The sequence below is a fragment of the Cricetulus griseus genome, chromosome 5 (assembly GCF_003668045.3).
Source record: "Cricetulus griseus strain 17A/GY chromosome 5, alternate assembly CriGri-PICRH-1.0, whole genome shotgun sequence".
NCBI lineage: Eukaryota > Metazoa > Chordata > Mammalia > Rodentia > Cricetidae > Cricetulus > Cricetulus griseus.
Window position 1 is genome coordinate 9,860,437 of NC_048598.1, and position 10,869 is coordinate 9,871,305.

The 10,869-nt window shown below is 45.5% G+C and overlaps 1 protein-coding gene across 2 annotated transcripts in view; it reads left to right on the forward strand.

The window, feature by feature from the left end:
- The window catches only part of Mtarc2 (mitochondrial amidoxime reducing component 2), a 30,753-nt gene extending 21,002 nt beyond the window's left edge, over positions 1 to 9,751 (forward strand). Inside the window, exons 5-8 of one of the 2 annotated variants that reach the window (XM_035445303.1) lie at positions 2,814 to 2,875; positions 2,950 to 3,021; positions 5,520 to 5,666; positions 8,662 to 8,680. In XM_035445303.1, coding sequence (XP_035301194.1) covers positions 2,814 to 2,875; positions 2,950 to 3,021; positions 5,520 to 5,646 — 261 coding nt within the window. In that variant the 3' untranslated portion in view covers positions 5,647 to 5,666; positions 8,662 to 8,680. Of the gene's footprint in view, positions 1 to 2,813; positions 2,876 to 2,949; positions 3,022 to 5,519; positions 5,667 to 8,661; positions 8,681 to 8,928 lie in introns of those variants that run through there. The other variant, XM_027418756.2, reaches the window with a different exon arrangement.
- The last annotated feature ends 1,118 nt before the right edge of the window (positions 9,752 to 10,869 follow it).

A 10,869-nucleotide genomic window follows, 5' to 3' on the forward strand; every position in this document is an offset into this window, starting at 1 on the left:
ACTTGAGTCATGGAATTCCTGATTGTTGTGCTGCTATCTCCCAAGGACTGGGATGACAGGCGTGGGGCATCATACTAGGTTCCCAAGTTACTTTTTGTTAGTAAGAGGGACCATAACCTTTATGTATGTGCCTATGAGCGTGTGAATGTGTGATATGAAATATGTAGGTGTTCAAGGCACTGTAAACGGGCTATCCCAAAACACCATAGTCTTGCATATTGATTCTTTTGATTTGAAGATGCTTAAAAAGGCAAATGCAGGGGATCATGCCAATATTTGAGTCTGTGTCTCATGTAGCCCAGGCTATTTGTCCTTACCAGAGACTGAAAGCTGGGGCTGTGGGATCAGCACAAACACACCCAGGGAAGCTCACCTTTCGGGGGTTGGTCTTGTGTCCTCTGTCTTGACACTCTCACAACTGGCTGCTCTTTGTCCCATGTGGTGTGTTAGAATCCAACTCCAGCTGTGTCTTTAGGCCTACTCCATTATGAAGGCATGGATCATATGAAATTTATATTGTTACGTGTGTGTGTGTGTGTGTGTGTGTGTGTGTGTGTGTTTGTGTGTGTACACATATATATGCTTTTCTCTTTATTTCTGTTTCATGTCAACTTATTATCAGACTCAGCTGAAAAGTTCCAAGAGGATAGGAGGTATTTTGCCTTGTGTAGGATGTGATCCACGTTATCTGTGTTTATGTGGGTGTATGTACAGCCAGTCCTCATAGATTATCTGAACTGCAGATAAAACATATTTTGTGTCTGCAGATAGGGCTCAGTGGTTAAAAGTGTGTGTTGTGCAATCATAAGGAACTGCACCTGTGTAGTCAGCCTGGCATCTCATGAACACCTGTAACTCCAGCTCTGAGGATTACAAAGCCATCTCCTGGCCTCTGCATGCAAACAGCTGCAGGCACCGCTCTGCCCTTCCCCCAGGCACATATACTCATTCATACATATATAAACAAATATATCTTTAAAAAAAAAGAATGTTTTAAAATACCGGGGGAAACATCAGCACTGAACTGTCCACTTCCTGGTCATTATTTCCTGAGTGAAACCATGTACCTGTTACTTACTTTTATCATTGACATTCCATTTGGTATCATAAGCGAGCTAAAGATGATTTAAAGTAGGAATGTATGCATAGATTAAGAGTCAGTACTAGGCCATTTCACTTGAGGATTTGGGATTCTGAAGGGGGTGCTGGAACTAATCCCCCTGTGGACGGCAAAGGATACCGAAATGTGTACAAGTGACAGTGTCTGTAAACCATATGCAATGTTATGACACAGTGTGTTTTATGTGTGTGCACATGTATGTGTGTTTATGGTGTGTGTGTGTGTGTGTGTGTGTGTGTGTGTGTGTGTGTCTGTGCATGTGTTTCTTTTTTAAAAAGTGACTTTTACTTTTTTGTGTATGTGTGAACGTGTGTGAGTCTGTGGGCACCATGTGTATGTATTACCCATGGGGGCTGGAAGAGGGTGTCAGATTCTCTGGAACTGGAGTTGTGAGCTTTCATGTGGGAAGCTGGGAAGTGAACCCAGGTCCTCTGTAAAAGTGGCAATCGCTCTTAACCACTGAGCCATCTCTCCAGCCCCAGTGTGTGTGTTCCTGTGTACATATGTGTGTAATGTTTGCATATGTGTTCATTTAAGTGTATATACACACATATATGTATGTGTGTGTACATCTGTGTGTATGTGTTTATGTATATGTGTTTGGTGTATATGGACGTGTAAGTGTGTATGTGTACACATATGTTTGTGAATGTGTGTAGATGTGTGTTGGTGTGTATAGGTATATAAGTGTGTGTTTGTACACATAGCTAGTTGTGTGTTTGTGTGTATATGTCACATATGTGGGTGGATAAAAATGTGTGGGGATTACAAGCCTTGCCTTCACAGTAAAAGATTTTCAAACCTGCTTCCTCCTGGTGTGACTTAACATTTTATAGTCTTCTGCCTGTCTGTCTCTTGGGGGAAATGGGAATCACAGTAGTACCTTCCTTCAAGTCATGAGGGCCAATCGAAGACCAGTGTTTAGGGGTGGGAAGGCCAGGCAGTCAGTGGCCAGGGACTGTCTGTCCTGTTTTTACACTGCACCCTGTGGGAATGACAAGTGTGGGAATCTTGGTTGACCACACTCAGGTGATGTCTCACTCAGCAAGGAGCCCTCAGACTTGAACTGGCCTCTGAACTGGCCTCTTAACTTAGCTCTTGAACTGAACTGCCGCTTAACCAGTGCTTCTTAACCTTCCTCATGCTGTGACCCTTGACCCCCCATCATAAAATTGTCTCCTTGCTACTTCACAACTGTAATTTTACTACTGTTACGAATCATAATATAAATATTGTGGAAGACAGAGGTTCACCAAGGGGGTTGCGACCCACAGGTTGAGAGCCTCTGAGCTACACCATATGAGAGAATAGGTTTGTTTCAGAAGCTGTGGGCTTCTCGTTGTGTGTCTGACAAGTCTGCTGTGGACCTCGGGCTTTGAAGGGCTGCTCCTGCTGATTTGATAGAGTCAGTGACTGAGATTGTGAATCCAGAGGAAGATACCTGGGCTGGGAGGTAGTGCAGTGGTCGAGTGCTGGGCTCCAGTGCACAGTGCTGGGGTCCATGCTCAGTGCTGGAAAAGATTATTTTAAAAGGTGAATCGTGTATCATGAGCTTGACTGTGTACTGCCTCTCTTGGTGCTTTCCACAGTTCTCTGTCTCCCCGTGTCTCCCTCCTTCCGCTGACGTCATACCTCCTGCCTGACCAAGATGAAGGAAGCCTGACTCTAAAGACACTTCTCCCTTTTCTCCTAGGATACTTGGGATGAACTCCTAATTGGTGATGTAGAGATGAAGAAGGTGTTGAGCTGCCCCAGGTAAAGTCGTGGCTTAGGCATGGCTGCTGGGGTGTTTGGCTTGTGGCCATCATCTAATCGTGGGTCTTTGACAGGTGCATTTTGACCACAGTGGACCCAGACACTGGAATCATAGACAGGAAGGAGCCGCTGGAAACCTTGAAGAGGTAGGACACCAGTGTGTCCCTGTGTGGATGTCACCTGTGCCCAGGACCAGCACCAGGTGCTTATGTCCTAACTCCCAGGCACCCCTTTGATTTGTATCAGTCATGTGAGTTTCTTCCCCTTTTAGATCTTTAGTTTTCGGACACATTTTTAGTTGTACAGTATTCTATTTTGAAACTTTAATCTCTCATCAAGTTCGTGTGTGTGTGTGTGTGTGTGTGTGTGTGTGTGTGTGTGTGTGTGTGTGTGTGTATGCTTGGAGGCCAGATGTTGACACTGGATGATTTCCTCAGTGGCTTTTCACTTTTTGGTTTGTTTTATAGTAGATTTCTTTTCTCATTTAAAAACAAGTCATTTTTATTTAACTTTATGTGCTTTGGTGTTTCACCTGCCTCTGTGTCTGGGTGAGGTTGTTGAATCCCCAGGAGCTGGAGTTACAGACGGTTTGAGCTACCATGTGGATGCTGGGAACTGAACTCAGATCCTCTGGAAGAGCAACCCATGCTCTTAACCATTGAGCCATCTCTCCAACCCCGAGATTATTTGTTTATTTTGTTTGTATTGTGTTTTGCCTGCATGTATGTTTGTGTCAAGGTGTCAGCTCTTGAGAGTTAACAGACAATTGTTAGCTGCCATGTGGTTGCTGGGAATTGAACCCAGGACCTCTGGAAGAGCAGTCAGTGCTCTTAACTACTGAGCCATCTCCCCAGCCCCTAGATTTATTTTCAAAGGGCAGAACTCCTCGACGTTCCAGCCATTGTTCTCTGAGTTCCCTGGGTGAGGACAGGTTTCCACACTTTATACCTATTCAGCCTTCTTACCTGAAGTGTCATGCACAGTTCCTTATGGACACATTAACTTCTCTCTGAAATCTGGAATTTCAAACTTAATCCATATTCCACGGCCGCAATAGTCTTAACTCGATCCAAACTGTCTAAGCCCAGATCTTTAGAAACTGCTACATGACTGAGAGTTTCCCGGGCCACTCTTAGAGTCCCAAGGCATAGAACTTGGTCCCTGATTCCCTCTAATGTCAAAGAAGTGTGTGTCATTATACTGAGAGTAAAAAATGTGTGTCCCTCAGGGGCACCGTGCCAGTGCCAGAGACTGGCTGTGTAAACCTCTTCCTGCAGGGGCACAAGCGGTGCTGAGTGGCTGGTCCAGGGCCAACTTGGGAGCAGGGACAGCAGCAAGGAGGTGAAGACCCACAAGCTGCCATGGCTAAGCCAACCCAGGATGCACTTCACTTTATGTGGGCGATAAGGCCTGGAACTTGCCAGTGAGCTCCAGGCATCACCTGTCCCTGGCTCTCTGGGCGAACTCTTCGGGCTTTTCCTGGCTACTGGAGATCTGTGCCCCCGCCCTTGCCTTGCACAGTGGCCACTTTACCAGCCGAGGTGTCACCCAGCCCCTCTCATCAGTTTCTAGTAATTCAAGAGGCCCCGGGTTCTGTTTCAAACATTGCAAAAAAGGAAAAAGGACATAAAAAGACCTTTGTTAACATTTTTTGGGGGGTGGCTGTGTTTTGCTTGCCCTTCCTCTGTTTTGTTGTTTGTTTCTGACAGGTTTAGAGGTTATCTCATGAGGCCTTTGGATTTGCAGTTCTATTTTTGTTCTCTGCTTTAAAAAATACAGTGAAGGTGATTTTCTTCAGCTAACTTGGACTTCATGAGCAGTCCTATCAGCCAGTGGCATCTCTGCCTTAATTTTTGTTTACAGGGAAACCTCCAATTTTTAGCCTTAATGCTGGAGAAGTTGGAAGCATAGGGAGTAAATGCCTTGAACCACAGCTTTGATAAAAAAAAATCCTGACAAAGGCAATTTAAGGAAGAAAGGTTTATTTTACCTCACAATTCCAGGCTACAGTGCATCATTGTGGGGACATTAAGGCACGACTTAAAACAACCGCATCCCACCCATAGTTACCAGCAGAGAAATGAGTGCAGGCATGCTTGCCTGTGCTCAGCCTGACTTAGATATTCAGGAGCCCCTGCCTAGGGAATGTTGCCTCCCACGGTGGGCTGGGTAACTTAAGACCTACCCACAGGCCAACCCAGTGTAGACAATCTCATTGAGACTCTCAGGTAGTTCTTATATAAGGTGAGTCAACACAGTCGGGGAGGGGTTGTTCTACTTTGTGCTTTCATGAGCATTTTTTCCCCGTGAGTTGTGAGTCCCAGGTACCTATGTAATAAAGTATTTGTACAATACTTACACAAACCCACACTTAACCCTTATTAATATTGTAGTTATTATTATTATTTTGGTTCTTTTACAGACAGGGTTTCTGTAACTCTGGCTGTCCTGGAACTTGCTCAAACTCAAACTGCCTTTAGGAAATCCCTGATTATCTGGCTACTTGCTTACAGCCATCCCCGGCCACTTTTAGAAAGCTTGTTGTTGACCCGTAATTACCTAAGGAGCCAACGTCCAAGTCCTGTAGAAAACATTAGACTCCTGTTTCCTTTGGGGGCCTGATGATGTTTCTGACTTCTTTCAGCTACCGCCTGTGTGACCCCTCTGTGAAGAGTTTGTACCAGACGTCCCCCCTTTTTGGGATGTATTTCTCAGTGGAAAGAGTTGGAAGCCTGAGAGTTGGTGACCCCGTGTATCGGATGGTGGATTAACAGGCCCAGTGGCTGACATGGTAAAAGTTTCATTCCCTTCTAGAGCTCTGTTTTGACAGCACAACCATATTTCCTTGTTTTCTGATGCTTTAAAATTTCTAAAAATATTTTGCCCATTGGTGGTGGTGGCACATACTTTTAATGCCAGCACCTGGGAGGCAGAGGCAGGTGGATCTCTGAGTTCAAGGCCAGCCTGGTCTACAGAGTGAGTTCCAGGACATCCAGAGCTACACAGAGAATCCCTGTCTGGAAAAAAACAAAACATTACTGACAACAAAAGGGGAATAAGAAATGAGGGCAAATGACCCTCTAGGGTTAGGTGTGTTATTTTTTCTGTGTTGGGGGTGGGTGGGTGGGTATTGAAAGCCAGTGTTTTATCAGACATCTCTTAAATATAACTTAAAGAAAATAATCAGTGTGTCAAGATGACTAGATCATGATGCTGATGTAGGAAATAATATTCTTATACTGATTGCATCAGGTCAGCTCGAGCCCTGAATCCTATAGACAGAGCTGAACCCTCAGTTATAGGAATGAGGAGTCATTGGAAGACCTTCCCTTGAAGGCTCTAAACAGCTCCCCTTGCAAAACCTGTTAACCAACCTCCCTGAAGCAGTGTGTGTGTGTGTGTGTGTGTGTGTGTGTGTGTGTGTGTGTTTAAGATTTACTGATTTTTATTTTATGTCTGAGTGCTTTCCCTAAATGCCTGTATAGACATGGTATATATACAGTGACTGCAGAGGCTAGAATCGGGCATTGGATTCCATGGAACTGGAGTTACAGATGGTTCTGAACTGCCGTGAGGGCTCCTCAGTAAGAGCAGCCAGTGCTCTTAAAGCCTCAGCCCCCTATTACGTACTCCTTAAAGTCCCTCATGGCTGAAACCTTTGATTGACACTTTTCTAATTCTTCCGTGGGATTCTTACATACGGTGACCTCTCTGCAGCCTTGCCACCTGCCCATGTGACTGACCATCTGTCTTAGTTAGGGTTTCTATTGCTGTGAAGAGACACCATGACCGTAGCACCTCTTATAAAGGAAAACATTTAATTGGGGCTGGCTCACAGTTTCAGAGGTTTAGTCCATTATCATCATGGGGAGCACGCAGGCAGACATGGTGCTGGAGAGGGAGCTGAGGGTTCTATATCTTTTTTGTTGTTGTTGTTGTTGTTGTTTTGTTTTTCAAGACAGGGTTTCTCTGTAGCTTTGAAGCCTGGAGACTAGGCTGGCCTCGAACTCACAGAGATCCACCTGCCTCTGCCTCCCAAGTGCTGGGATTAAAGGCGTGTGCCACCAATGCCCGGCAAGGGTTCTATATCTTGATCCTCAGGCAGTAGCAGGAGTTTGTGTTCTCTACTGGGCATGGCTTGAGCACAGGAGACCTTAAAGCCCACCTCCACAGTGAGGCACTTCCTTCAGCAAGGCTATTCCAGCAAAGCCACACCTCCAAATAGTGCTTCTCCCTATGAGGCCATTTTCTTCCTAAACGCCACACCATCCTAAGGACAGAGTTCCATAGTGGCTCCTGCAGATCAGTTGTGACAACAACTACATTGGGGTTCATCCTGAGCTCTGAGTCTCTATGGACTGCAAATAGGAAATAAGGGTTGTCCTCACCAAAACATTTAATGAGAGTTACTTTGCTATTAATTTATTATATCAGAGTGTAATATAAACATAAAGGTACTTAATAAACATTAGGTGTGACTCTTTCATTGCCCTTTTGGACTGTAGCGCAGCTTTAAGGGCCACTGTGGTGTAAATACGAGACAGGAAATGTGGGAAATGAAATCAGCATCCTTTGACTACCGTTGTGGGGTTAAAAACCCAGAGACCATGCAGCATGACCAAAGGTTGAATCCAGAGTCTCTGTTAAACCAGCCAGGAGAGAAACACTTCTCACAGAGCAGCCACGAATGCATGTTGCAAAGGGGTTTTAGAGACAAAGAACACAAACTACATGAAATTGCAGGGAGAAGCAAGCAAGCAAGCAGTCTGACAGGAGCCAAGAACAAGCAGTTAGCTGGGACATTTCCACCCTGGTGACTAAGCATTGGAATATATGAGCCTATGGGGCCATTCTTATTCAGACCAGCATACTGGGTGGGTTTCTATTGCTGTGATAAACACCATGATCAAAAACAACTTAGGAAGAAAAGGGTTTATTTTGCTTCCACTTAAAAGTAACACAGTCCATTGCTGAGGAAGTCAGGGAAGGAACTCAAGCAGGGCAGGAACTGAGGGAGAGGCCATGAAGGAGCACCGGCTCACTCCTCATAGCTTGCTCAGCCTGATTCTCTCTCCCTCTCTCTTAGTTTTTGTTTAGTTATGTTTTTCTACACAGGGTCTATCTGTGTAACAGTTCTGGCTGTCTTGGAACTCACTTTGTAGATCAGGATGGCCTCCAACTCACAGAGATCCTTCTGCCTCTGCTTCTGCCTCGTGCACCACCATGCCCAGCTAAGCCTATCTTCTTACACAACCCAGGACCATCACCTCAGAGGGCACCACCCAAAATGGGCTGGGCCCCCACACATCAGCCATTGATCAAGACAACGCACCAGACATGCCCACAGGCCAGTCTGTTGGCAGCAGCTTCTCAGCTGGGATTCCCTCTTCCCAAATGACTCTAGCCTGAGTCAAGTTGACATAAACTAGCTAGCACACTGAGCTCCACAAGATCTATCTGAATCCCTCTCTGAGGGCACAGCCCCAGTGATATAACACAGAAACAAGTGATGGTGACAGAGAAGGCTTGTAGATTCAAGATACCTTTATTCAGATAAATACCAGCCAAGCGCAAGCCAGAGCGTGCCCACAGGTCGCAAGCTAGCATGGCCAGAGAGAAGGGCCTTTCTATGTGTGTGCCTGGTCCCTTAAGAATTGTCCCTGCGTCATCCTGGACCTCCCCTGACCACGCCCTCATGGGCGTGTCCAAGCGTACCTGTCAGGGCTACTAGGAGGCGGGGCTACAGTGTCTCCCTACACCCCAGTGACCTAATAAACCCTCACCAGGTCCCACCTCGTTCCCATGTTACATGAGCCTCCGTAGGGCACGGTCTGACCACAGCCCACAGCATCAGGTAAGAAAGGCCCCTTCTCAGGATCCTGGTGGGCACCCATCTTCACAAGCAGCTCTTTACTGCAATGGTTGTTCTTGCTTGTCAGAGTTTTACATCCCCTGCATTTTAACCTCAGTAAGTAACTGCTTTATTCAAGTGTGAATTATTTATGACCAATAGTCTGAGTAAGAAAATAATAGAGATCTTATTGTGTGTTCAGCTTCCAGGTCCTAGGAGATATTTTTGCGAGTCCTTACTGCCAGCCATGACTGTCTTCCTGGAAACGAGCCTCCGTTTTTCCTTCAGAGCTTCCTGTGTCCTGAGTTAATTTGAGAAAGGACCAGAGGTGGTTTGGGAATGTGAGGGCATATACATTTTAGATAATGATGTTTTTAAAAATAAATGAAATTGTGTATGCAATTATTCTGAATGGCCCTCCCACTGTCACTGTTTTCTGATTACTGCCTTTAATATTGCTGAGTAAAGAAAGTTTAGAGTCAACTTAAAGGCTGCCAAATTTAAAAAGATGTTTATACTCTTTATAGGTATATTGTGTGAGAGAAGCAGGAAAACGAGTCATATCCTGATGTCTATGTGCTAACGTGCTCATATGCAGACATGCTCACATGCTGACACGCTCACTGCTAACATGCTCACATGCTAACATGCTCACTGATGGCCTGTTCTTGATCTTGATGTTGAACCCTGCTTAGTTTTGATTTATGACTGTCTCTGCCTTACTGTTATAAAGCCAGGATTATGCTTAAATATAGAAATGATTTCATAGATCGTGGGGTTATTTTGTTTATAGATGGTGTCTTTATGTTTCTTTGGGATTCTATTAAGACATACAATTTACCTCTAATTGTCAATTCCTCTAATTCTGCAAGAAAATAGAATTTAAAAGACTAGAATCTTCAAAAGTAGGGGTAAGCAGGAGAAACCATGAACACATTTTTAATGTTCAAATCTATTTTTCATAACAAAGAAAGATGAACTAGATTGCTGTAACAATTAACATATAAATGAGTTGCCCTCTTAAACTTGTGTGGTTTCTTTGTCATTGATAAGTGTGGGTTCCCTCCTACTTCATCTGTGACATCTGCTTCTGCGTGGCTGTCACTCATCTTCCCTGGGTTCCACACATTGCCTCTTGCCACAGGTGTGTCCAGGCGCCCTGAACTGCGTGAACATGACTGTCTAAGCCAGTGTTCTCAACATAGGAGCTGCAACCCCTTGAGGTGTCGCCCGATCCTTTCACAGGGTCTGTAACCCCTTGAGGTGTCGGCCGATCCTTTCACAGGGTCGCAGATCAGATACCCTGAATAGCAGATATTTACATCCAGTTCATAACAGAAGCAAAATTACAGTTATGAAGTAGCAATGAAAATAATTTTATGGTTGGAGGGGGTCACCACAACACGAGGAACTGTGTTAAAAGGTTGTAGACTCTAAGACATTATGGCCTGAGTTCAACCCTCCCCTCTGGAGGAAGGCAAGATGTATCTTGGGTACAATTTGGACATGACAAATTTTTTAAAGTCATACTCGGTTGAAAGTCGGCCACTAAATCTTAAGCCATTTCCCCCATTACACTTCCAAGGAGGAACAGGAAGGACGATAAACACACTCAGCTCTTGGTATACCTCCCAGGCGCCTTTCTAATGAGAATTCGGAACCGCGCCTGGTCCCCAGTGGCACACGTCACTGCTACAGCAGCTCCAATTCTCTGGGACAAAAATCCCCAAGAGTTCCATCTGTGGTCACTCTGCTGCACTCGTGGGCAGGGTGCCACGTGTGGGGACATGTGGCAGAGGGAGCTGGTGGGCAGGAAGGGTCCAGGCGCAGCACCCGCCCCACCCCAGGAGACTAACTTCCTCAGCCTTCTCAGATAGGGTCACCAGCTGGGGACATGAGAGCTAGAGAGTGACTTTCATGTTCAACCACAATAAAGAGCAAGACGACCGGCTAGCTGAGCGCAGTGCCTTCAGAAGTTTGGGTCTTGTGGGAGTGAGGTTTGGCAGAAGGTGGCTGGGCGTTGAGCAAGAAAAGGTATTTAGGCGGATGACAAGAAACTGTTGCAGGACAGATACTGAGTGATAGGCGGTTTTTGTATCCCCGGTAGTAGGTTTCTCCGCTGATGTTGTAAGCCAAATGGAGG